General features: G+C 45.1%; 1 protein-coding gene across 7 annotated transcripts; it reads left to right on the forward strand.

The window, feature by feature from the left end:
- The first annotated feature begins 194 nt into the window (after positions 1–194).
- On the forward strand, positions 195–25,057 carry LOC115596354 (vinculin-like). 7 transcript variants are annotated; one of them, XM_030441385.1, is made up of 24 exons: positions 196–708; positions 8,305–8,375; positions 9,410–9,560; positions 10,196–10,304; positions 11,972–12,094; positions 12,720–12,880; positions 13,144–13,146; positions 14,856–14,946; positions 15,040–15,187; positions 15,280–15,433; positions 15,702–15,877; positions 16,836–17,026; positions 17,368–17,394; positions 17,723–17,922; positions 18,191–18,319; positions 18,398–18,547; positions 18,649–18,757; positions 18,926–19,228; positions 19,328–19,452; positions 19,606–19,791; positions 20,876–21,052; positions 22,030–22,233; positions 22,668–22,772; positions 23,148–25,057. In XM_030441385.1, the coding sequence occupies exons 1-24, from the start codon at positions 541–543 to the stop codon at positions 23,292–23,294; spliced, it is 3,408 nt and encodes a 1,135-aa protein (XP_030297245.1). In that variant the 5' UTR covers positions 196–540; the 3' UTR covers positions 23,295–25,057. The 7 variants fall into 7 exon arrangements, with proteins under 7 accessions (XP_030297249.1, XP_030297245.1, XP_030297246.1 ...); XM_030441389.1 differs by lacking the exon at positions 20,876–21,052 and having other exon boundaries at positions 195–708; XM_030441386.1 differs by lacking the exon at positions 13,144–13,146.
- Positions 25,058–26,330: the final 1,273 nt, after the last annotated feature.

Consider the following 26,330-nt stretch of genomic DNA (forward strand, 5'->3'; position numbering starts at 1 on the left):
ACAGTTCTGTTTACAACCTCCTCTGCACACACATATCTCGAAATCACAATCTCTTCCCATTAAGTTACATCGACACTTCCCTTTTTGGGGCTACTGGCATGCATGACGTAATTTGGGAAGCGCTCTCACTTGCAGCGTGTATATGTGTGTGTGTGTGTGTGTGAGTGAGTGAGTGCGGGGGGGGGGGGGCGTCAGTGCGCACCAACACCAACCCGCTTGGCAGCTGTATTCCTTCGCTGTGATTGGGCGGAGGGCGGTGATTCCTTCTGTCACGATTTGGGTCGCTCCCACCGGAGGACACCGACCGTCTGAGTCCAGCCTTCACCGAGGTGCTCACCAGAGGAGACGGTGCCCACAGGCGGGGGGGGAGAGACGCATGAGGGTTTCGTCCCGGGAGCTGGACTGACAAGTCGGGATTTGTCCTCCTGCCTAGGAGAGGAGAGGAGGAGAGGAGAGGAGAGGAGGAGAGAGGGGGGGATCTTCAGCTGGAGCGACCAGCCGCCTTTTCTTCTGTCGGGGCTGCGGTAAAAGTCGTTCACGATGCCGGTGTTCCACACCAAGACCATCGAGAGTATCCTGGAGCCGGTGGCCCAGCAGATCTCCCACCTGGTCATCATGCACGAGGAGGGGGAGGTGGACGGGAAAGCCATCCCGGATCTGACGGTGCCGGTGGCCGCGGTGCAGGCGGCGGTCAGCAACCTTGTGCGGGTGAGTCCCGAGTTCTGACCAGGGGGGAGTCAATTCACATTTAGCATCCAAACTTCCGAACCTGCCCGACACCTGACAGTAGCCTACCGCTTTCGTAATCAGTATCATGAGTCAGTAGAGCAGCATATCGCCAGCATACACCGGCGGCAGCTCGTTATTTTCCCGCGGTGCTGCTCCCGGGCAGATTTATGGCCACAGCATCTTGATCTTTGCCTGCCATTAAAATGATATAAAAGCTGCCATACATTCAACCAGCCGGCGCTCGTGCGTGCTTCCACGAGCTCCTGCAGCAGTGTTCCACGCGCGTGTGTGCGCACACAGCACAGCGACAGGACTTACTTTGCCCCCACTGACAATCAGATGGCCGCTGAGCTAAATGAAGTTTGTGGGGCGGAAGAAACGAGTGCTGATTGAATTAGCAGGATGCGTGCTTCTCTCCCCCCCCCCCCCAACACCCCAACCTCAACCCCAACTCCCCCCTCACCCCCCCTCTCCCTCACACTCACACACACTCTCTCTCTCTCACAAACACAGGGAACTGTCACTTGTGTCAGAGGCAGAGTTGTGCTGTAGCTTCCTGTGCTCCCAACTTCATTAAACTGAGTTGGATTACTGCAGAATTTGCAGTTTGTGCAGCAGTGACTTTCAAGAAAACCCAGCACATTCATCACAACAGTCCAACAACAGAGAAATAGATACACTCTGTGTGGTCATTTATCAGACTCCCACACTCTCTTCCTCGCTCCCCCCTTTCTGACTCCTCCACTTTAAACCTTTCCCATTTTCCTCCTCTGTGTCGTTTCTTCTCTGTCATCTTGAGTCTAAACGGTCAGTTTGTGGAGAAATGAAGTCGGATGTCTCCTCTGCATTCACTGACCGGAGAAATCAATACAGGCCACATCATTAATGCTGCCCTGGGTCGCTGTTATTGATGCAGGGGGACAGGCCTTCATTCACTCATAAGAAATCAGCAGCAGACAGAAGGAAACTCGCTCACTCCCACTTTAATTATTGAGGGAGAAAAGAAGCCGGTTGCATGTTAATTTGAGTCCAAATGTATTTGAGAGTGTGGGAGGTCACACTCGGTGGAGCAGGCTTCTGTTATTGCAGGCTGTGTGTCAGACTGAGGAGCTGTCTGATCTGTGCCTTCTCAGGATGTAGGCAGACTACTTCTCTTGGAGCAAAGTGACAGTTTCTTTTTGCTCTCGCCTTCATGTCGCTATTTCTTGTATTTTGCTTTTGTGCATTGCTGCATCATCAATGGGCCACATTTATAAAACGGGCATGATGCATTTTGGTCTTCAGTGTGACTTAAGCAGAAAACCATGCATAAGTAGTTATTTATAAAGCCTTACTAAGACTTGGAAATGATCTTATCTCTATGAAAAGTCTAGACTTGACATAAGGGATTTTGCTCCTGGTTATGTGAGGGTATTGCAGTTTGGGACTCTCAGCCTGTGTTGAACTTAGTCCACTGAACAATACACGATTGATTCTCTTCCCTGTTCCTGACTAATATCTCATTTGTGCTGGCGTCATATAAGAGGACATCACATGGCAGGTGCCATCAGTTTTAGTTGATTTGAGATTTATAGATCACAGTTTTATAAGGTACAAATAGGGTTCTTAAAACCTTCTTAAGCAAGGTTTTTTATGTACAGCATCTTTTATAAATCGAACCGAAGCACACCGTCAGAAAATAATCTTATCTAATCTAATCTAATCTAATCTATTCTAATTTAATGAAGTTCAAGAACATTTTTTTCTCAATGAGGCTCTGTGTCCCCTCTGAAAAACAAGATACTTGTTTTCAGTTGGACTGCCTTTCTGAAATAAAGTTTGAACTTGTTATTGTGATATGCACTTTGTGATATAACTCAGCATGTGTGAGTATGACAAATATACATTTGGATTATGCAAATATGCAAAAGTTTATTTATGTTTTGCGCAATCAGCTCAATTGTGCTGCTCAAAAACCCTTTGAGTGGATTATAAATCCAAAATCCTTAAAGGGACAATGCACCCAAACACACAAATGTAGTTTTGGAGGCCAGGTGGGTTCTTTTTTTTGCGTGAATTGCTCCTTTAAAATAGCAAATGGTGAATAAGCCCGTTTTCTTACTGTTCAAAATGTCCATGGCTTCGCTGCACAAGGACACACAAGATCATTCTGATAAATATCTCATTAACTGATAATGAAAAGGGCTCCTCGGTCTAGTGTCTTGGTGAAAAATCCCCCTCGATGCGATTACCATCCTGATGCACCGAGTCCTTGTTATCCCATCGCAGCTGGGCACATGTCTCCTCTCTCTCTCTCTCTCTCTCTCTCTCTCTCTCTCTCCCTCCCTCTCTCTCTCTCTGTGCTCGTCCTCGTTGATCCATTCAGTTAAACCATCCAGACAGTGAGCAGAAGGAGGCTAATAGCAGCCCTCGGGCAGGTCGATGGGTCTCAGATGATGGAGATGCGAGGCTACAGGGAGAGATGAGGGCTGAGGACACAGTGACACTGGTCCGTCGGACAGAGGAAGCGCTATTAGGATGGAGAGAAGAAAAGTGGGACTCAATAAAAAAGTAGAAAAAAACGACCTCAGATCCCGTCTTTTCAGGCATTTACTGTAAGATCTGAGGCACCGACACTCTGGATAACTAGCACAGCTCAGTGCCCACGCGTGCAGCTGAAGGACGATGAGTAGTTTCACTGATTGAGGGGTGAGAGGTAAGAAGTGGGTGACAAGAAGGTGCTGAAAGAGGGCACAGAACAGTGCTTGTAAAATCAGCAGCAGTTGGTTGCTGGGAAGATAAACTTAATTGGATGTAAAGGACACCAAAAGCTCGAACCCCTCTGAGCACCCATGCTTTATTTTAGAATGCTGATTCACTTCTACACCTGCGCAGTTTGAGCGAAGATATAACACAGTTTACAGCAACATGCCACCGTCACCACAAGAGTCCCACTGCACACTGATACAATTACACTGTTAACCCCGTCCGGGGTGGGCTGGCCGTGGGGGGTACTTAGAAATCTAGGTCACGGAGACACTTAGACACTCACGCATACGCAGAAGACGGTGTCAGTTTCAATCTGTCAGAGGTTCTGCGTGGGCTAGCGGCGCTGATTCAACTAAAGATCTGAGAGATGCTGCTGGTGTGTTTGCCTGAAAGTGTGAGCTCGCTGAAGAAGTTGCGCCGCCTCAGTGGTGTTCAAGAAGACTCTGCTGCTCCTGAAGGAGTCAACATACACCCTTAGTATGTCTGAGGGGGAGGGGGGAGGAAGGAATAAATAGATTTACCGCTGAGTGAAGTAACCACCACACTCTGACAGGAGCAGAGCAGAGAGAGGAGAAGCGGAAGAAGAGGGATGGGGAGGAGTAGAACTGTCGAACAGTCCGATGCCGAGCGAGGGAAGAAGAGGAGGGATGAAGAGAGGAAGAGACATAGCCATTTTCAGTCAGACGCCGGCACTCTGTCAGGGAGGGAAAGTGTCTCTGGCGTCTTCAGGCCAGACTCTGCCAAGCCTTACACTCCACCCTCCCCTCACACACACACACACACACACACACACACACACACACACACACACACACACACACACACACACACACCAACTGTTCCCAGCCTGCTCCTCCATGTAAATATGAGCCATCTCTTCTTGTTCACTGGCAGACTCATCATGAGTTTCCGGCTGTGGGTCCACACATCCCCTCTGCTTCTCAGTCTGCCTCAAATCTACTCTTGGCTAATACTGTAAACGAGAAATTGTATCATTTAAAAAAAAAAAAGTCTTTGTGTCGTTTTCTCAAACGCTACATTTTTCAGTTGATAAATTGGTTAGTTGTCTGATTAGATTTTGCTAATCAGTCATGTAATCTATGTTCAGATAAGTCACTTACATGTGTCTTTACAGCCACACTATCCAGTCTTTTGTATGAATAATGGACTACGTGGTCACTCAGTGATAACCAACAGAAAAGCACCACCCAACTCTTTTACTTCCTCCCAGCTCCACCGAGGGTTTTAGTGTCTTTAAGCCCATTGTGTCAGTTTTACATTTCAGAACTTATTCCTATTAATTCCTAATTCATGATCATAATCACCTGAAACTAAGAGTAGTGATGTTTCGTTACCTTAGAGGGAGCCTCTACAGAGGCAGTGGGTCGTCTTCCACTGGAGTCCGCCATGTTGTGTCGCCATGTTTCTACAGTTCCCCAGAACAGACAAGCCAAACTCTGACTCCAGTGAGGGCCTTTCATGTTCTTAACAGCTAACCTGTTAGCCTTAACTACTTCATAAGGCCAATATATGTCAGATGGGATTTTTAGGTTGTTTCAAGATTCCAAACATTTGCCTTGAGTACAGTTTATTGTAAGCCAGATTTGCTTTCTTTTTTTCAACTTCTCACCATTTTGACACACGTTGTAGACGATTCACTGATTGATATAGCAGACAGCAGAAAGGTGGCAGGATATAAGGAGAGACGGGGGGGACGGCGTGCAACAGCTTGCCTTGGATCTTGGAATTACAGTATTTAAACTTTAGTTCACCTAGACATTGTCTGATGAAACATTCATTGATCGTTACTTGCACGAGGTGACTTTTGCCATCGCTCTTTAATTGGACTGTTTCGTGTAATTTTAACTTCAGAACAATAAGCTGATAAAAAAAACAGAGTGTGATGGTTTTACCCACACCAGAGCTGATGCCTGTGGATCTGAGGTAAGAGTTGGCAAATTGTACCGTGTCAGCGTTGATTGGCAGCTGTCTGTTTCCTGCTGAAGCAGTGGCACCTTTCAGGCTGCACAGGCACTCACACATCACACTGTCAGCGCGTCCAGCAAACCACTTAACCGTGCATTAATTATGTATAGAATAATCGATTGCAACATAAAGTGTTGCTGCTTACAGGAAACTCCGGAGCTCTTTGATCAGTCACCCGATGTGACTCGGCGAGTTTGTCTGGGGTTTTTTTCCCGTCAGGGTGTGTTCCACCCGTAAAGCAGCATTCCTCACATTTTACAGTCGGGAAACAAGGAAATTCACTAAGACACATGTAAGCCTTTGGATATTTTAATCGTGTCATTTTAGATGTTTTTACAGTGTCTACATACACAAAGATCAAATCCCTAATGAAACTGGATTTATTGTTTCTGTGGTTCCCAAAATACAACCTCTGATAATGACATTAATTATTGATGTGCGACAAGCACAAAATAGATAAGCTCAACATTGGGTTGTTTTTGTTATTACCAGGCACAGCATGAGCAGAATCGGAGAGAGAAGTCTACAGCAGCATGAATGTCTATAATTGCAAAATGGTTCGTGAAATCGGAAAATAACTCAAACGTGAGCAGTCGACTGGCTCGATCTCAGCTGGTGAATCTGTGCGCGCTGTGTGACGGCAGCCTCCTGAATCTCTGGAGCCAGAAAGTCCATTAGCTTACAGAGAAGCAAGAGACTGATGTCATCATATCACTGTAATTGCATTCTCAAGTGTGTGTGTGTGTGTGTGTGTGTGTAGGTGAATGCTCGTGTGTTCTGTGTGTGAGAGTCAGTGCTGCAGAGAGTTGTGGTTTTTCAGCCAGCTGTGTCATTTTATAAACATCTGCAGAAGAGGCGGGCGATGTCACCCTGCTGTGTATCTGTGTGCTGAGGTGTGTGTGTGTGCGTGTGTGTGCTGCCAGAGGTCAAATAGTTGGGCAGGATTTTTGCTGCTAGCCTTTTTTTAGGACATAATACACTGTCTATGAAAACAAGGGAAAAATCAGGTGACGTGAAATGGTTTCTTGTCAAACTTCCGATCACTTTTTGATGGACTGCTTCAAGAATCCTGGACATCACTTACGATGTACTTAGTTTAACAAGAGAATGTGCAGCTAAGAAAGTCTCAGAGATTGTGAAAATCTAACTTTCATAGAAAGAAAACCAAAAGCTAGGCAGCAGGAAAAAGACAAACAGTTAGTGTAAGCTGATTGATAAGTCAAGGCTACCAATGTTAACATGCAGGATTCCTCTATTTATAGATATTGTCATGTCCATACCTTGAACAACAATATGTAGTTGTGTAGGTGAGAATGTGAAAGGAAAAACTCCTCAGTGGTGCAGCATGTAAGAATTGGCAGAAGTATGACTGCTGCTGACTGTAACTGCTGTTACAGTCAGGTAGCTCGATTAGCGGGGCAGTTGGCGGTTGAGACTGGGAGCTGGGGGACCAGGGGGGCACTGGTGTTTTACAGGAGCTTAGGAATGGGACCGAGTTAGCATGCTTACGTCAGAAGGGTACTAGGGGTGTAAATCACAATACAATATCATATCGTTTTTTTGGACAACGATAAGATATTTTCCGATATCACAAAGTCTTCCACGACACGATTTTGATTTGATTCAATACAGGGGCCTGCGAACGGTATGAGACGATTCCACAATCAGTTACATTTATATCAGCTCACAAACAGCAACTAAAATATGATTTGACAGTTTTATTACTGAACTCGTCAGTGGAAATATTATTTTATTAATGGTTCCAGACGTTTAAATTGCAAAATAAAGGCGTATCTTAACGATGGCAGCGATTTGATCTGTTGTCACTTTGCACTGATGCTACTGGATCGTTTGATCATTGAATCTATATTTCGATCCAGATGGATGTGTTAGTAGATACTGTTTCCCTGCAACACAACACATAGACATCATAATGTATTGATAAACTGTTATTTCTTCACATTCTGCTAATACTTCCTGACATTCTGAAATATTGCACCTTTCATACAGTATCAATCAAAGCAGGACTTCAATACTTAATTTTGTTTTTATCGCTCAAAATGTTTGACTGCAAAATAGAAAGTCATGATTGAGTGCAAGAAAATCATCATAGTTTGGAGTTTGAATCTCATTCAGAAAGAAAACATTGTGCGGCACGTATGGAAGAAAAACTTAAGCAGCTCTAATAGAAAAATCAATACTCCCAGTCATGACTGTCAGGTTCTGTTTGTTCAGTGAAAAGGAAACGTCCATTTGCCTTCGCCGGATACTGAATATCATTTGTGATTTAGTCACACTGCACTAGAATGGACATACATGCATTTATTCATTCAACCTTTTAACACAGAAAGGCAGGAAGAAAGACAAACAGGAAGCTTAGATCAATATAAGCATGAAAATAATAAGAATAATAGTGAAATGTGAAACCATAATAATGGATTAACAATTAGAATTGAAGACGGATGAATCAACTTTTACAAGGTCAGCTGGAAATGAAGTAAGATGAAACTTGAGTTTACCTAAGGATAAAAGTGGGGCGAAGTGTAGATTCTTGCAGAGGCACAATAAGAAACACAAGTTCAGCAAAAGAGGCCGGCAGCTGCGAAATATGAGCGCTTGGGCTGAATTAAACTTTTTCATGTGTATTAACAGTCAGCTGAGCCTGAGCTGTTTCCCCTCGAGGCTCGACAGATATGACATGCGCGCATGGTTGAAATAGGTGTGAATTGATGCACACCCGTTCACCCTTCGGGCTAATAATAGTGCCCTGTTTGAATAGTACTTCCTGTCTTGCTGCAACTAATTATAATGAAATAAGTGGTCCGTCTGTGTGTGTTGCAGGTGGGGAAGGAGACCGTTCAAACCACCGAGGACCAGGTGATGAAGAGAGACATGCCCCCTGCCTTCATTAAGTGAGTTCTTTGTTTACCTCCCTCCGTCCCTCGCTGCCTCACCCGCAGTCACTCACGCACAAAATTGTGGGAATGGTCCACTTTATCTCAGCAGACAGAGAACTTGTTTTAAAAGAGGATTCCAGCCGACTTAATGTCAGGAAACGTGGCTGCGTTCCCAGCTGCAACAAAGAGCCGCTTCTGAGGCCCGAGTGAGCCCAGCTGACTGTCCAGCACCAGCATCCAGATCTCTGAAGGGCTGTTTGTTGTTTTCCAGCTTGGATCTGAAGGGCTGACATGAACTCTGGGCGCAGGCTGAGAGCTTGCTTCTCAGCAGTCCGGGACTTAGACTTCAGGCTGTGTTTGCTTGCCTGTATGTGTATGTGACTGAATTTCCCCCAGTTTGTTCCCCCCCCTAATTTTCTCTTCTGTCGTCTCTGGATTTCCAATTAGCTGTAGCTGGATCCACACACGCTGCTCTCTCAGGCCCGCTCACACATACATGTTGCGTTACACCATAAATCTCACTCACATGGCTTAGAAGGGGGGGGCGTGTGGGAATGTGAACCAGCCTAAATATAGATGAACCAGCAGCCATCGATACCCTGACCAATGGGGGTCAGAAAGAGGAGGGACTTGGCCTTATTCAAGTGCTCTTAAAATCCATCACTTTCTTCAGGCTAAAGTCATTATTGATCTTTAAGGAATAGGCACGAAAGCCCGAAACACTGATCATTCTAGCAAGAAATTAAAGGTTTTGCTATTTCAAACACAACACAGAATTCCCTGTTTAGTTATTGCAACCACGGCTTTTCATTGCTTTATACTTGGAGGAGATGTCTTTCCAAATGCAATCTTCACTTTTCCCTGTGTGTGCACCTTATAACACCTAGTAACCCTCTGTTCAACTCTGTCCTTTCCTTAAGTGGCAGATGGTTTTCATTTTTCTCTGATCTATTTGACTTGGCGATCAATTCCTGTTCTTGGTAAACGTGTATGCTGTCTTTTACCCTTTCTACCCTTACCCTTACTTAAGCCCGCTGTGTTTTTTTCAGGGTGGAGAACTCCAGCTCGAAGCTCGTCCAGGCTTCTCAGATGCTAAAGGCGGACCCGTACTCTGTTCCTGCGCGAGATTACCTGATCGACGGATCCAGAGGGATCCTGTCAGGAACGTCCGACCTGCTCCTCACCTTCGATGAGGCCGAGGTGTGTGTCTGTGTTTGCCACCTCACAGCCAAGTGTGTGTCCTCAGGACCACTCTTACCTCAGAGGTGTGGTATCTTTCAGGGAAATAAAGCTTTATATAGCTGCATGGAGGAAGGAGGAACTCAGCTCAGAGCAAGACTGTAATGGAGTCTCAGATGCAGGCCAGATCTAATCACCGGGATCAAATGACTTCCCTCTGTCATAACTCAGGGTGTGTGTTTGTGTGTGTGGCTGCCTCTGTGTGTGTTTGTTTGTGTGTGTGTGTGTGTGTGTGTGTGTGAGGATATGGTATCTACCAGCCTGCATTGGTGTGTACATGTGTGCGTTTGTGTGTTGAGTCCTTGATGGCAGCTAAGTGAAGGCACATTGGGCCACGTGATAATGCTCACCATCTCAGTAGCATCAGTAGCCTCATTTTTGTACCAGCAACTTCTCACAGTCACAAGATGCACATCACAAGACTGTACACACACACACACACACGCACACACACACAAAGACACCACTCAACCAACGGTGTAACTCCAACGCTGTCTAAAAAAAGCTCCTACACACACAAGCGTGTCTCACCATTATCAGCTTGTGTTTTACGCTTGTTCTCATCTGCCTGTGATTATGTCTGTGTTGTGCCCCAGGTGCGTAAGATCATTCGCGTGTGTAAAGGTATCCTAGAGTACCTGACCGTAGCTGAGGTGGTGGAGACCATGGAGGACCTCATCACATACACCAAGAACCTGGGACCAGGTCAGCAGGAGCCTTCCCTTTTGAACGGCTTTAGAGCCGCTGCACAGTCAGGAATATGACGACTCCATGTGGATCTTAAAATGTCACTTTAGGGGAGAACTTTAATGCTGTTGGAGTCATGTCAGAGGCTTCCTCCATCCCAAATGTATTTCAACCAGCATGTCCTCATATCTAAAGTACTGAGTGGATTGATTGCCAGTGGCTCTGCAAAATGACACGACCATTGCAGCATACTAGCGACGGGCGTACTGGACCTTTGTCATATGTTTGCAGTTTGGTTCGGTTAAGAAAAAGATCGCAGTTAGGGTTAAATAAGTTTGTTACTTATGTTACCTAGCTTATGCAAAAGCCTATGTACTGTATGTTATGTACATAGCTTGATTTAGATTATTTACATGCCATGGATTAAATGCGTGACTAAGTTAAATTAACTTAACATTGACTTTTGGTTCACTCAGGACATGAACAGCGATCTCCTGGATGAAAGTCCTGCACTTGATCTGCCTATCTTAATATAGTATCCCTATGCAGACTTTGTCGCTCCTCCTGCTCACTTCCTCCTTTGCTGCCGTGATAATCACTATGACCACTAGAGGTCACCGCCTAAAAATAATTGCAAATATAAGTCATAATAAGCTGCTGTCACAGTCGACCCACATGGTCTTTTTGCTGCTGATTTGAGCAGACGCATTGTAGGCGTTTCTCATCCAAATAATGTTAAATAATGACATTTTGGGCTTTTAAGTTTTTTTTCTTTTTCTTTCATCTCACCTTAATTTTACCCCAAAAAAAGAGAGACCTGGCCAAGGTGGCAGCCATATCAAACTCACAACAGATGCCTTTATTCAATAGTTGAGAGGAGAAAAAGTCTGGAAATCTGGGAAGAAAGGGAGCAACAAAGCAACAAAGTTTTACTACTGCCAATCCAAGCAAGCAATAACTGTCCTCAGAATACATACAGAAATCCTATTTAGGTTGCAGTCAGTCATTTTTATAACCAAAATGATATATCGATGGTGACCCAATCAATGAGCAGATGACTTGAAAATACAACTTAGTTGCCGCCTGTTTAAGGACAAATGATATTTGATAAGCTCAAAAATTGCAACAAAGAATTGGAGTCCTGAGAGCAACTGAGTGTTTATTCAATTCCATTTACATTCAGTCCAGATAGACGCTGTTTTTTTAATATTATGGACGACAGGTTTTATCACAAATGTGTCTGCTCAAACATGAGCCATGCGATCAACCCTTGTGTCAGACTGTTCTCTGGGTTAAAACATCCATCAGTCAGAATGAAGCTGTTCCCCTGACACTAAGATGCTGTGATTAAGGATCACTGGCTGGAGAGACAGACAATAAACAGGCTATTTACTATCAGAGGTAAAAGGTCAATTGTGTTGTTGGTGCGCGGTGGCATAATGAGCCGGAGGAAATCTGATGCCAAGGCTCTCTCACACTTGACCGATGCTGTCATTGTACGAGATCAGTTATTCATGAAGAAAATGATCTGTTTGGATGTGTTGGAACACCTCCGTGGTGAATACGCTGGAGGATGCCCTCGGCCTGTGATTGTTGGAGCTAAACACCAGGCTACGTCAATTTGTTTTTGACCTCTAACTTTTTACAGCGCTGTAAATTCTCCCCGTTCTCCCTCTTTTCCTCAGGCATGACCAAAATGTCCAAGATGATTGAGGAGAGGCAGCAGGAGCTGACGCACCAGGAGCACAGACAGATGTTAGTCAACTCCATGAACACTGTCAAAGAGCTGCTTCCTGTTCTCATATCAGGTGTGTATGTGCAACTGTGTGTGTGTGTGTAGGGGGGGGGCAAACAACATTGGAGGTCACTGCACATCTAAGAGTTGTTATAGCAACCCTGATAATTACAGTCATTACTTTCTGGGGATGTCAGACTGCCTGCACACACACATCGCCCACTAGCTGCTGAACGAGTGACTCTCATACTGTTACTGCTCCAGCAAAGAAGAGAAACTCTGTCACAGCTCTTGCAACGTTCCGCCATGCACGTTCAAGCAACACGATGGGACTTCTGGAGAGTCTTGTTTGGTCGTGTCTGGTCTTGTTTGCGTATACACTGTAGGTCATACAGAGTGATCAGTATTAAATGGAGACTGCTTCATAACCAGTTAAAAACTCCTTGTAGTATGATGCTGGTGATAATATTTTATTTCTGCTGCCCCCAGGTGGCCAAAATATCAACTAATACAGCTTTAAATCCAGTGCTTATAGCGAGTTTGATATTATTCTGATGACGTTTCTTTTGGGGTTTTGCCACTGCGTCTTTTTCAACACTACAAGTAGCTGCTTTACTGGACAGTTTGATATCTCTTGCGTTGAGTCGACGCTCCTGCGTGATCCGTCATCATCGTTAATCTGCACGCTTTGTCCTCAGCTATAAAGATTTTTGTCACAACCAAGAGCAGTCGAGGTGCCGGCGTCGAGGAGGCCGAGAGGAACAGAAGGTTCATCTTTGAGAAGATGAGCGCCGAAATCAACGAGATCATACGAGTCCTGCAGCTCACCACGTGGGACGAAGACGCCTGGGCCAACAAGGTACGGCCTGTGCTGCACATTTGGACTCTTTAATTTGACACTCCCTTTAAAAACAAAAAAAAAAAAACGATACAACTCAGATAATCACGTTTTGCTTCGGAGTGCCCTTTTGCACACACACATAGCCACACATCCCTCTCCGAGAAAATTCACTCTTTACTTTCTGTCTCCACTTTTTCTTTTTGCCTGGTAGTATAACTCCTGGTTTTTTCTTTTTTCTTTTCTTTCTTTACCTTCCTCCTCCATTCTTTTCCTCCCTGTAGAAGGTAAGCCTGTTTCTCTCCCCCTCTGCAGTTTCCAGCATGCAAGTGTGTGTATGTGTCTGTGTATGTGTATGTGTGTGTGTGAACGTGTGAACGTGTGTGTGTGTGTGACTGTGCGTGTGAGCAAAAGATGGAAATATGTCCTCATGCTTACATATGTATCTGTCATGCTGGTATTTAACAGTAAGTGTGTCATGTGTTTTATTCCACTGACTGTTAGCCGAGTACACACACTTCATCACTATATCGTTGTATGTGCATCTGTTTGTCTCCAGATGTCCTTTTCGAGTCAAATGGCTTGGAGCGGATGACGGATGTTTAAGTTTTAAAAGCTCTATTTTTTTTTAACAATAACTGCCTCGGAAAATGTAACCCATCGTCAGTCATGGTGTTTTCCTCCTTATGTTGCTCATGTTTATGTGTGATGGAGCTGTCAGGAGTGCAATGAGAGGCTGTCTTGAGCTGATTGTGCACTTTTTTGGGTACGTCAGTTACTAGAGGCTGTGCCATGAGGTCATTTACTGTAAAGTTGAGATCTGTTTCATTAGTCTAACCTGTAACCCTGCATGTTTCTCTGCACACAGCTACCTCAGACAATGATCTGTCTTTTTGTGTGTTTGTGTGTGTGTGTGTGGTTGTGTTTGCTGTGGACATACTCTGTGTATAAGCTGTGATAAGCACTTACTGGCAGTGTGTGGGGGAAACCGCTGGCACATGATGACCGTACCCACTTCTCTCGGTTCATGAATTATAGAAATAAGCTGGTCGGTGTCCAGACACATCCATAATAGATGGGCCGTATTGAACGGCTCCACTTAAGCGGTTCATTCTCCTCTGAACTGGAAAGAGGCTTTTTTGATTTTTCTCCACCATTCATAAAGCAAAGGGAGGGTTTGTGGCGTTTTTTGATGTGAGGTCGTTATCTCCCTTAAGTGTAGTAAGGCTGTGCAGAATTGCCAAAGGCGGTCATAGTAACCACTTTTTAATACAACTTAAAGGAAAAGCTCACTCAAAGTTGAAAATTCACTAACCAGATACTCATCCACATGCTCTTCGAAACTGGAGGTGATGTTCTTGGTCCACAAAACATTTCTGGAGCGTCGCAGCAAAACAGCCTTACAGCGTTCTCCTACACTACAGAAGTAGATGGGGACTTGTTTTAAAACATCTAAAAAGAACAGAAAATACATAAAATGCCTCCGCACAGCTCATCCGGCATGATCCAACTCTTTGGAAGCCCCAAATTTATTAGAAATTGAAGGTTTGACATTTTTTATCAGTCCAATGTACACCTTCATGCTGCTGCAACTACTTACTTGTGTGGCATATGTGTATTAATCCGCAGCTAAAAGTAGTCCCAAACAAAGGCACTGTTCCCTCCTCTTTTAGGAGTGGTAGCTAAAAATGACAGTACCCATCCGTTTAAGAAAATGGGGTATTACTTTTCAGTCAGATTTACATCTCTGGGAGGAATTAATGGGCTAAGAGCCACAGGCAAGATAGAGTTTGATAGTATGAGGAGGCAGATGAATTACATCTCTATGCTTTTTCATGGACAGTTAGTAAGAAATATAAAAGAACACCACCCCATTCCTTTAATGTGGGTTCACAACCCCACAACCTAGAGTTATTTTAGCATATTCTTGTTAGAACAGTGATGAATTAGTTTTTAAAGGCCGTTACTGACAACTATTTATTTCTCTTTACCTCAGGATATGGAGGCTTTGAAGAGATCTCTGGCTTTGATTGAGTCAAAGATGGCACAAGCTAAAGGCTGGCTCAAAGACCCCCATGGACAACCAGGTAAGTGGATTTTCATGCTTTCCACTATAACACTTCATCAGGATTCTAGATGATGGTCCACAATGTGACCCCGTGGCGCGTCCTCGTCCTCAGGAGACCCCGGTGAGGTCGCCCTGCGCGTCATTCTGGACGAAGCCGGTAAAGTGGGAGAGCTGTGTGCTGGGAGGGAGAGGAAAGATATTCTGGCAACCGCGAAGGCTCTGGGACAAATGACTGACCAGATTGCAGATCTACGAGCCAGGTAGCGTGTTTGTATGAGACAAATCTAGTTGAACTTTCTTCTCTCGTTTTTTTCCTGTCTTTTCAGCTGTGTATGTTTTTCTTCCATGACAGAGGCCAGGGTCCGAGCCCGGGGTGCGTGCAGCGTGCGGGCCAGTGCTCACAGGGCTTAGACTTGTTATTTGGCAAAGTGGATTGTGCCGCTCGCAGATTGGAGGCTCTAATCAATGCCAAGCAGGCCATCGCCAGGAGGCTGGATGCTGCACAGGTCAGATAGAAAACAACAACAACAACAGAGTAATCAATGTGAACCCTCTCCCCAGTGAATGACACCTCCTCTTCGCTTTGTATTTATCCCATTTCTGCCTCTTTTGTCCTATTTGATTTCCAAGCGAGAGGTTTGTAATTTTCAGTGAATAATTACAAGCTGATGAAGATTAGAACAATGTCTAAATGTTAAAAATATACAGTGTTCTCATGACCTTTTCCCATCTTTTAATCAGATAACAACTTAGTCGCATTTGTACATTTTTCAGGCCTGGCTGGCCGATCCCAATGGCGGTCCTGAAGGGGAGGAGAACATCAGAGCGCTACTAGCAGAGGCCAAACGCATCGCTGATCTGTGCGAGGACCCCAAGGAGAGGGATGACATCCTGCGCTCCATCAGCGAGATCGCAGGCCTCACCGCCAGACTCGTGGAGCTCCGCAAACAGTACGCTCTCCCTCCTCTCACACACGCACGGCCAATGACTCTTTGTGATTACTCCAAGTAATTCTTAGACCCTCTCTCTGTAGGCTCAAACTGCAACCTCATGCCACCAATAGGTGGCATATTTTGCCTGCCTGGAAAATATGTTGTTGCCTGTCAACCCTGGGCATCAGCCCTACAATAAGGTTTCTAACCGTTTGAATACGGGATGATGGGGTCCTGTGGAGGGTCGGTGAGAGTTAAAGGAAAATACCACTCAATTCGAGGTTCATGCTGCAGAGTTCCATGCTTGAAATAAGTTTCAGATGCAGTCTGGTGGAAGGATTACTGGGATTTAGACCAGTCAGTTTGATAAATGCCACTGTAAATCAGTGAATCACAGCGAGATGAGTCACAGCTAGGAATATTTTTTTTTCTGAGCTCCACTTCCACTCCATGTACTGATCATAAAAGGAAAACAGAGGTAAACATTAAACATAAAAGTAAATCAAGTGACTCAGCTGGTGTCCAACATTGCTCTTAGGTTTAGAAACATGTTGTGATCTGCGTTTTTGAAGGACTGACTGGCCACAAAATAAATGCAACAAACAGAAAGTATTTCTTATTCCAAACCCAAATCTGACATTCACATGGCAGCCATTTTCGTACAGCTGTGTGGATAAAGTTTTATTCAATTTGCTGTAATGAAACTGAAGAATTATTGTCCTGGACCGGAACTTGTACCTTTTATATCTGTGAAAAACACACATGTTTACAGAGTAAACCAGTATTAAGCTTTTGTCTTTATTTCATCAGATGAAAAAGTGGCATCAGGCTTTGACGGTGGTATTTCCCTTTAAGCTGGTGTCTAACGGGTGGTTGACGTTAAACATTTCAAGGGTGTGAAGTCTGTAGGTGACAACGAATTTCTACCCTTTTTGTTTCCTTCGTCAAACCACCTCTGTGTCCGTTGTTGCCTCAGGGGTAAAGGTGACAGCCCGGAGGCCCGTGCGTTGGCAAAGCAGATCGGGGCGGCGCTGCTGACCCTGCAGTCCAAAACCAACCGGGCCGTGGCCAACATGAGACCGGCCAAACCCGCTGTCACCTTGGAGGGGAAGATGGAGCAGGCGCTCCGCTGGGCGAACAACCCCGGAGTGGACGACAGAGGAGTTGGTGAGCGCGGGTTGGATGATGTGGTCAAAAATAAACACCCTGACCTTCAACGCCTTTTGTCAGCCTGTGTGGGTGATGGAGAGCATGTGAATACTCATTCATGCCAACATTCACCGTTTAATCATTCTGAATGTGGTACAGACTGTCTGACTGTGCTGGTGACTGGTGCCATTTCCTTAAATGCCCACAGCGAGGTATCACATGCATGAATCACTAAATGACAAACTTGACCTACTTAGGGGAGCATTGTAGTGTTCTAATGCTTTGATGCCAGCTGCCTTATCCCTGTTCTGTCTTTTTATCGTCTCTTATTTTCTCACATGCTTCCCTATTCGGAGCAGAGTATGAGATACTAGAGTGGAACACAGGTACCCGCCCGCTGTTCGCTTTCTAAGAAGATGTAACCAAACTCTGTAGAAATTGATTACGTATGACTTCATAGAAACTTCACGAGGTCAACCACAAAATACACATCCTTGTTTCTTAGTAACAGGAAAATAAAACACATGAAGTCACACCCCACACCTTAGTACTAGACAATATGAGGATGCTCTGCTGCATGTCTAAATAAGGACATATAACAATTACAGGTCATGGAGCAATTTTTGTACAGTTTTGATTGAACACACGTCACAACACAGGAGATACTGTGTATCTAGATGTGATAATGACCTCTGCCCTGCGTCTCTCCCTCAGGTCAGGCAGCGATCAGAGGGATGGTCGGGGAAGGGAAGAGGCTCGCTGGAGGCCTGTTGGGCCCGTATCGACAGGATATGATCGGGCGCTGCGACCGGACGGAGGCTCTCATGACATCTTTGGCAGACATGGCCAACAGGGGCGAGGCCGAGGCGCCTCACGCCCGAGCCACAGCCGCACAACTGCAGGACAGCCTGAAGGTAGCTCAGTGGTCTCACAAACACACACGCGTTAACTTTAAAATAAGTCAAAGGTCAGGTTTAAATTCATTGGAAAACTTTCACCGTGCATCCAAATGTTGTTAAAACCCTCAGAGGCAACGTTTACACAGATATATCAAATATGGCAGCGTAAAATGATGCACAAGACGTCTAGAAAAGTTCCATTTGCAGCAATATGAAAGTCATTTAAAGTATTGGTGTGGAGCTCCACCTAGTGGACTGACTCCAAAATCCCTGCTTCCACCAGGACCTGAGGCAGCACATGCAGGAGGTGATGACCCAGGAAGTATCGGACGTCTTCAGTGACACCACCACCCCCATCAAACTGCTGGCTGTGGCTGCAACTGCTCCTCCTGACGCCCCCAACAGGGCGGAGGTCAGTAACGTACAAAAATCTGACTGTACTCTGATGTTCACGTCTGCAGTCTGACTCTGTCAATATTCATGTTTGTAGGTTTTTGAAGAGCGTGCTGGGAACTTCGAAGCCCACGCAGGTCGGCTTGGTGCGACCGCAGAGAAGGCTGCTGCCGTGGGAACAGCCAATAAGAGCACAGTAGAGGGCATTCATGCCGCTGTGAAACACGCCAGGGAGCTCACACCACAGGTGATGATATTTGTTTAGCTGTCCCTGATTTGCATGGCGGCACACCTGGATGAAACATGTGGCCGTCAGAGTCTGAGCGTGACGTGTCTGTTAATGTCCAGGTGACATCTGCTGCGCGGATCTTGTTGAAGAATCCTGGAAATAAGGCAGCTTACGAGCACTTTGACACCATGAAGAACCAGTGGATCGACAACGTGGAGAAACTCACTGGTGAGGACATTCTCAACATTTCTTGTGTCACATAATTCATTGACCGCTTCTACATGTTAAAGGAGATGCAGTGTTACAGCAGCCTGCAATTGACAGATCTACCAAACTACATTAACAAACTGCAGATGGGATTTAAAGGGTTAATCCGTGTGTTCATGTGTCTGTCAGGTCTGGTGGATGAGGCCATTGACACCAAATCCCTGTTAGACGCCTCTGAGGAGGCTATAAAGAAAGACATCGACAAATGCAGAGTTGCCATGGCGAATGTTCAGCCCCAAATGCTTGTTGCCGGGGCAACAAGCATAGCAAGAAGAGCCAATCGCGTCCTGTTGGTGGCCAAGAGGGAAGTGGAGAACTCTGAAGATCCGCGGTTCAGAGACACAGTGAAACATGCGTCGGACATCCTCTCACACACCATTTCACCCATGGTGATGGATGCTAAGGCTGTGGCCGGGAACATACAAGATAAAGGTACCGCAGTGCACTGTGCAAACACATGCTCAAGATACTGTATGACACAGGTTTGTTCTCTTCATTATCCATCTTTATGTGTCACTCTGTCCTCCTCAGCTCTGCAAAAGGCCTATTTGGACTCGTGTCTGAGGATCCTGGCTGCAGTCGGAAAAGTCAGAGAAGCCTTCCAACCTCAGGAGCCCGACTTCCCACCTCCACCACCTGACCTGGACCAGCTCCATGTAAACACAGTCAAACTAACATATTTACTACTACCCACAGTAAAACTTTGAATGATCCACCTCGTTTTGAATATCCTGCCCTCGTATTCCCCCTTTGTTCCCAAACTACGTATCTATGTGCAACACGTGTGTGTCTGTGTGTGTTTTCTCAAGGTCAGTGACGAGCAAGCGCCACCCAAGCCCCCGCTGCCCGAGGGAGAGGTTCCCCCGCCCCGGCCCCCTCCTCCCGAGGAGAAGGACGAGGAGTTCCCAGAGCAGAAGGTCGGAGAGGTGCTCAGCGAGCCCATGATGGTGGCCGCCAGGCAGCTGCACGACGAGGCACGCAAGTGGTCCAGCAAGGTCAGCTCACGCAAACACACACAGAGGAATAACCAGTTTACAAATCCACTCATTCAATGTGCAGAATCAGTAGCACCTGTCCAGGCGCAATACACTTGTCCGATGATGTAGTGCTGTCTCATACCCTGTGAACACCCTGAAATCAAGTATTTTGTCGCGTTGGTGCTGAAATGTGGAAATCAGTGGCTCGATTCCAATTTCAGAGGGAAACTGGAAACTGTCATCTGTTCGAGGTGTCTGCATGTAAGGTTGTTAATGGCTTACACATGCACACTTACCTGCCCAAAGTGAATAGGGATAGAGAAACAATCAACCGTCACATCTACTGAAGAAGTAGAGGACAAGTGCACCATTTATTACCAGAGGACTTTATATAGTTTGCACTCTGATCCCCGTTGGTGTCTGTTTTCTGTATGTGTGTGTCCGAGTGTTTTTTGTGTGGAGGAACTATGTATGGGAACACTTATTTTGTGTAAATAACCGTTAATTATCCAGGAATAAAAGCCCTCTCGCTCTCTCTGTGAAGCTCAAGTTTTCACACCTGTTTCTTGATCAATGCATCAGAGGTGCACAGCATATATCTCAGTTTCCCAGCACGCCGCTAGACTCTTAAATACACCAGCGAGATGCCAACCACTGGATTTACAGTTAGCCATCCTTTGATTGTGCACATGCTTTCAAACTCTCAACTCAGCCACTGCTAGAGTCAGAGTAAGGCCCATCATCCCCCACTGCTACCTGCCCAAACCAGCTCCTCTTCCTCTTTTTTTCCCCATCTTTGCTTGCGCGTGCAGTTTCACTTCCCCTCTCCCTGCTCCCTCGCTCGTGCTTGTTCTCGCTCCTCCTCCCTCCTGTGAATCTCCTGTCCTCTGTTCTTCCATCCAGTGCCTCTCATACTGTACTAAATGCCTCCTTTTCCCATGCTCCCTTCCCTCCTGCCATACCCGGCTTCCTCCCTTCTTTCTCCACATTCCTCCTTTTTTTCCTCCTCCCGCCCCCCTTTGCCTCCCTCCCTACCACCACCGACGACCCCCCCCTCCTCCTCCTGCCCCTCCTCCTCCCGCCCCTCCCCTGCCCCAACCAGCCTGAGGATGAGGAGGCAGTAGAGGAGAGGGAGGTAGATGATGAAGATGAGTTTACTGATGGTGAGGATGACTATGAGCCAGAGCTGCTGATGATGCCCTCCAACCAGCCTGTCAATCAACCCATTCTGGCAGCTGCCCAGGCTCTCCACCAGGAGGCGCGCAAGTGGTCCAGCAAGGTCTGCGCACGCACATGCACATGAATGCACACACAACCACACGTGGGTCGGATGGTATTTCTTTGACCCCCCCCTATACACACACACACACACACACACACACACACACATCCACGCATGCAAACACAAGGAAAGCCCTGCAGGACAGAGAAGAAACACCTTAGCTGAGTCACTGTGGCTGCACAACCGACGGGCTCTGCATCTGCCACTACCATGGAAACCTCCAACCAGCTGTGGCTGCCTGTCTCTTTTACTATTGTTGCATCACACTCAGACTTGGTTGACACACTGTCATGCCGATGCCATGCTAAGGTTGCACTAAAAGTCGAGGACTGATGGAATGGCGAGTTTGTTTGTTGCACCACATGGATAAACTGGTACTGGCTTCACACGTCCCTCCCTTATGTTCATGATTAGGTAAAGTGGTTTAAAGGAGGAGCCAGGCGGCGCTCTGTCGCGCTCCTATCGCTGTTGTCAATCACGCGTTGTCTGGCCAACCTGTGAAGCCAAGGATGACAGTTTCCCAAAGACTTCTGGGTGATGTAGTTTTGACACTAGACTGCCTGCCTGCCTGCCTGCCTGGTATGACCACCTGCTTCTGCTTCTCAGTGTCAGGGTGTGAACTGATCGCATCATCACCTCATGGGTACTAACCTCAGGTTGATGTGAGGGAGACAGTGAGAACCTCAACGCTGTTTCCTTTTAAAACTCATTTTAATTTCAGATTTATCTTCTTCCATGAGGACTGAAGAACACGTGCTAACCTGAACTGACACTGCATGCAGCTTTCTGCTTTTAGATTTAGTGTCTTTACTGTTTTCAGTATCCTACATTTTGATTGATCATAAAAATACGTGGAAACATGACTCATACAATGTTTTCATTGCATCCTCATCTCGTACCCGAAGCCATGCTCCTCTCCAGTATCCTGCTCACAGCTCTTATTGCTCCCTCCTCCTCCCTCCCCCTCCTCGCAGGGTAACGACATCATCGCAGCAGCCAAGCGGATGGCCCTGCTGATGGCAGAAATGTCTCGGCTGGTGCGCGGCGGAAGCGGGAACAAACGAGCGTTGATTCAGTGTGCAAAGGACATCGCCAAGGCCTCAGATGAGGTGACGAGGCTGGCTAAAGAGGTGGCCAAGCAGTGCACGGACAGACGCATCAGAACTAACCTGCTACAGGTAAGGACAAACGCACTGGACCTGTTCACACCTGACATTATAAAAGTGCCTCCACATGCCTTCTAGAGAGATTCAACACAATCCTCTTATTGTGAATGCTTTTTTTCACTGTGATCCGCAATAAAACCTTTTTTGGTCAATCCCCAAAAATCACACAGCGTGCTGAAGCGGTGTTATTATGGCTTCTTCCTTTTGTTTTGCACGTGAACATGATGCTGTTGGCACACAAACACTTTCGTACTTCCACTTACAAAGTGCGTGTCAGTTGAGGAGCCAGCCCTTCAAAGTGGGCACACTGATCACCGCTTGTGATCTGATCACCCAAAATGCACGTAAATGCCAGGTGTCAATAGAGCCATAGTGACACAAACACACGCCGAAAGTCCTCTATGTCTTGCACGGAAAATAATTCACATGCTCTTGCCCTTTCAAAGGTGTGTGAACGAATCCCCACCATCAGCACTCAGCTGAAGATCCTCTCTACTGTCAAAGCCACCATGCTGGGACGAACAAACATTAGTGAAGAAGAGTCAGAGCAGGTAATCTCACAAAACTGACCATACGGAGTAACAATAATATTCGATTATTGTATTGTAATTATAGATTGATTAAGGTGTACATCTCTCCGTTGCTGGTAAAATGTTTAAACGTCTTCATTTACTGCAGGGTAGCTGAAGAACTTCCACCCAGAATCTATTAAGTTTTATCTTAATCAATAAATCATCAGAATTTGTGATTCATCTTGTGAAATAAAAGCACTGTATTTTCCTCTGAATTGTAGTGGAGTAGAAAGTAGTTGTAGAAAATGGAAATACAGTACACGTGCTATTCCAAAATTGTGCGTTACTACTTTTTTATGTCCCATCGCTCCTATTATTTCACCTCTAACTGCCTCCCAATGTTTCCCTGACCAGGCCACAGAGATGTTGGTGCACAACGCCCAGAATCTGATGCAGTCAGTGAAGGAGACGGTCAGAGAGGCAGAGGCAGCCTCCATCAAGATCCGAACGGACGCAGGATTCACCCTCCGCTGGGTGCGCAAGACCCCGTGGTACCAATAAACAAACCTGGTCACTGTAACTAGTTCAAACCAACTTGGATTGCACACACCTCGAGTCAAAGTAGCAATCCGCATACTCGCCATGAGTAAACATGTGCGCGTCCTCAAAGAGGAAACTGCAGGTGATTTCGATCCGTCCTCCGCTGTAGTTTGGGTGTGTGTCTAACAGGTTCCGTCAGAAAAAGCAGGTTTCATTTGTTGGAGTGAGTTCAGCTTTGCTGTCCAGTTCCCTTTATCTGTATCTGTGGAATCACGCAGGCTAATCGGAGACAGTTTTTAATATATATTTTTGGTATGTTGTGTTACAAGAGTTTATTCAAATCCCAGGTATATATATTTTTTGCATGGAAATTTGTTCTATTTTCTAAAGGCAAAAGATGACAACACTATCTCCTAGAGGACATTTACTTTTAATTAAGTTTTTTCTCAGTGAGAGTTTCTTATTGTCTATTGTACATACAGTGGTTATTTGTTTTATGGACAACACTCTAGCTATGAGCTTTATACACTGAGTTTGGAGTCTTGCGTGGGCTGATGAGCTCTCCTCTCTTCATGTTTACTTTCAGTAATAACGCTGTTCTTAACTAAAGATCAATGAATTCAAAGGTGATGGATCATCGCTGGCGTCCGGCGGTGTTTATACTTGAAGAACTAATAGGTCATCTTGATTAAAAATTGTGATAGCTTCTAGGCAAACGACACAGTTTCAGAAGTGATTGTATAATTTGACAAAAATAAATAAAAATGTATGCTTGTCAGTAAAGTTTTTTTATTGCAGGAGAGTTGATAGATCAGGTTTTTACTTGACTGTCGTAGTACGAGTGTCAGTCAGGTGTCAGTCAAGATTAGTTCAGATGTTTTTAATTTGTTTTGAATTCTGTGTTTGAACTTTATTTAACTTTCACGGTGAACAATGCCAAAGGATTTCCTTTACTTTACTGTGAGCTTCATGATGCTCACAGGACGGATCGTTTTCTTTAGAGAATCTGAGGTACTTTTGAAGCAAAAAGAGAAAATGTTTTCTCTTGCTTGGCTTTTTTTTTATTTTATTTTGTTTTTTAAAGTAATTATAGTGCTTTGTCTCGCACTATCTCTGTAACAGTTGAACTGTTCCGACATTTCTTTTCAAAACTGATCAAAACCATTGATTGAACAGTCACTCAGCATCCTGTTTTTTAAACTTTTCTCCAGTGGTCCCACCCTGAATGTTCAGAGGCATCATTTTACCACAGATTTTCTAGATGACCCAGGTGGTTTCGAGAACAAAAACAACCTTTTTATGTGATATCAGGCACTGATGCCGATCAGTCTAGTTCTTTCAGGTTTAAATAAAAAAAAAAAATGTATAAAAGGAGTGTTTTTGTCTGGAATAATTACACAGCAGTTACAGATTAATCCATTCATGGATCAGTAAGATTGGATCGTTCTCTAAACAGGATTTCATCATCAAGTTTTCCTCCATAGTTTTTAAAATGGCTAGAGATATTTAACTGTTAAATGGAGAGTTTGTATGTAAACTGTATGATCCGTCCACACTATTGGACGGGGACAGAGCTTTAAACAGCAGCACAGAATGTTTAACCACATTTTCATCTTTGTTTGGGCCCACTGAGCATGTAGCAGTCACTGACCCCTCACTGAGATCCACAGGGTGTACTTCTGTGTGTACTTGATGTGTTCATTCACACCCTGAATGTATTCTGATAGCTTCGAGCCCTGCCAACACATCTGCTGTGCCTTGGAAGAATAAAAGACTATAATGATGATGGTAGTCGGCCTCTTCATTCAACGGAATGAGTGTGTTTCGTAGGAAAAAGAGTCAACTAGTTGTATTCAAGCATTCAAAAGGGTCTACAGCAATTCTAGCACTATGGGGCTGTACTAGGGCACAGTGATGAGTTAAAGGAAAAGTTCACCCAAATCTTTTTATCATTATCTACTCACCTGTATGCCAATGGAAAGTTGGGTGAAGGTTCGTATAGTACACAGAAATATTTCTGGAGATCAAAGCATTCAGCATTCTCCTAGACAACTTACAAAGATGAGGACTTGTTTTAAAAAGACCCCAAATTAATTTGAAAAAAACCTTATTTAACCCTTTTTTAAGATGACATTTTCTCTGCAACTGCAAAGCTCAAAGCTCAAATCACTTTGGGATTTGATTGAGAAAGTCCCCGGGCTCCTTCAGCTGTTTCAGAGAATGCTGCAATGCTGTTTAGCTATCATAGTGTAGTGTGTTAGCATGTTAGAATTTGCTAATTACCACTACATGTCCTTTTAACTACACGATTTTCTGTCATTCAAAAAAAACCCTAGCAATATGTAAGAAATGGACACAAAAGTGGGGGCATATCACCACTGCTACTGCTCATTGTTGCTAACGGTAGCTGCTGTTAGCCACTTAGCTCAGTTAACCAAGCAGCTGGCAGTTAAGCAGTGCTGCTGAATGACAGACGAGGAGCTCTGAGCACCAGGGATTGCTGTTTACTATTGGACTGTCACCTCTTGTGGTCATGGACGCGTTACTACCGGACACAGCCTTGGCTTGAGGTACGAACTGGCTAGGGACTAGCTAGTTAGCATGCTAACTTTAATAGATATTCCTCCAACACAATACACGTTTGTCTTAGACAGAACATCAAAACTGTTATTTGCATCACATTTTGTCGATCATTTTAGTTACTTTTTAACTCATATTCTTACATACTGCAACTTTAAAGATTAAAGAAGAAATGCCCAGTAAAGCTAAGGATGGTGAGAATGTCATTAGTAAACTATCCATTGGAAAACTACTACTGGAAACATTTGAATTCTGACCTGCTGCTGGTGTTTGATCATTAAAAATAGTTAATTCCGATGGGGGACATTGTTGTACCAAATTTCTTTGTTATCCAATCAATAGTTGTGGAGACTTTTCACTTAAATACATCTCATGGTGGAGCTAGATTTGAAGTCAGGGCATAATCATGGTCAGAATAATGAATCCTCTGAGCACTATGGATATCTGCACAAGATTTAAGCAACAAGCAATCCAGTT

The sequence above is a fragment of the Sparus aurata genome, chromosome 15, assembly GCF_900880675.1.
Source record: "Sparus aurata chromosome 15, fSpaAur1.1, whole genome shotgun sequence".
NCBI lineage: Eukaryota > Metazoa > Chordata > Actinopteri > Spariformes > Sparidae > Sparus > Sparus aurata.

Coding starts and splice junctions, on each gene's coding strand:
- LOC115596354 (XM_030441385.1), top strand. CDS start 541: ATGCCGGTGTTCCACACCAAGACCATCGAGAGTATCCTGGAGCCGGTG. Junction 17,027..17,367: donor AGTGGACGACAGAGGAGTTG/GTGAGCGCGGGT, acceptor TATTCGGAGCAG/AGTATGAGATACTAGAGTGG. Junction 18,758..18,925: donor CAACGTGGAGAAACTCACTG/GTGAGGACATTC, acceptor TGTGTCTGTCAG/GTCTGGTGGATGAGGCCATT.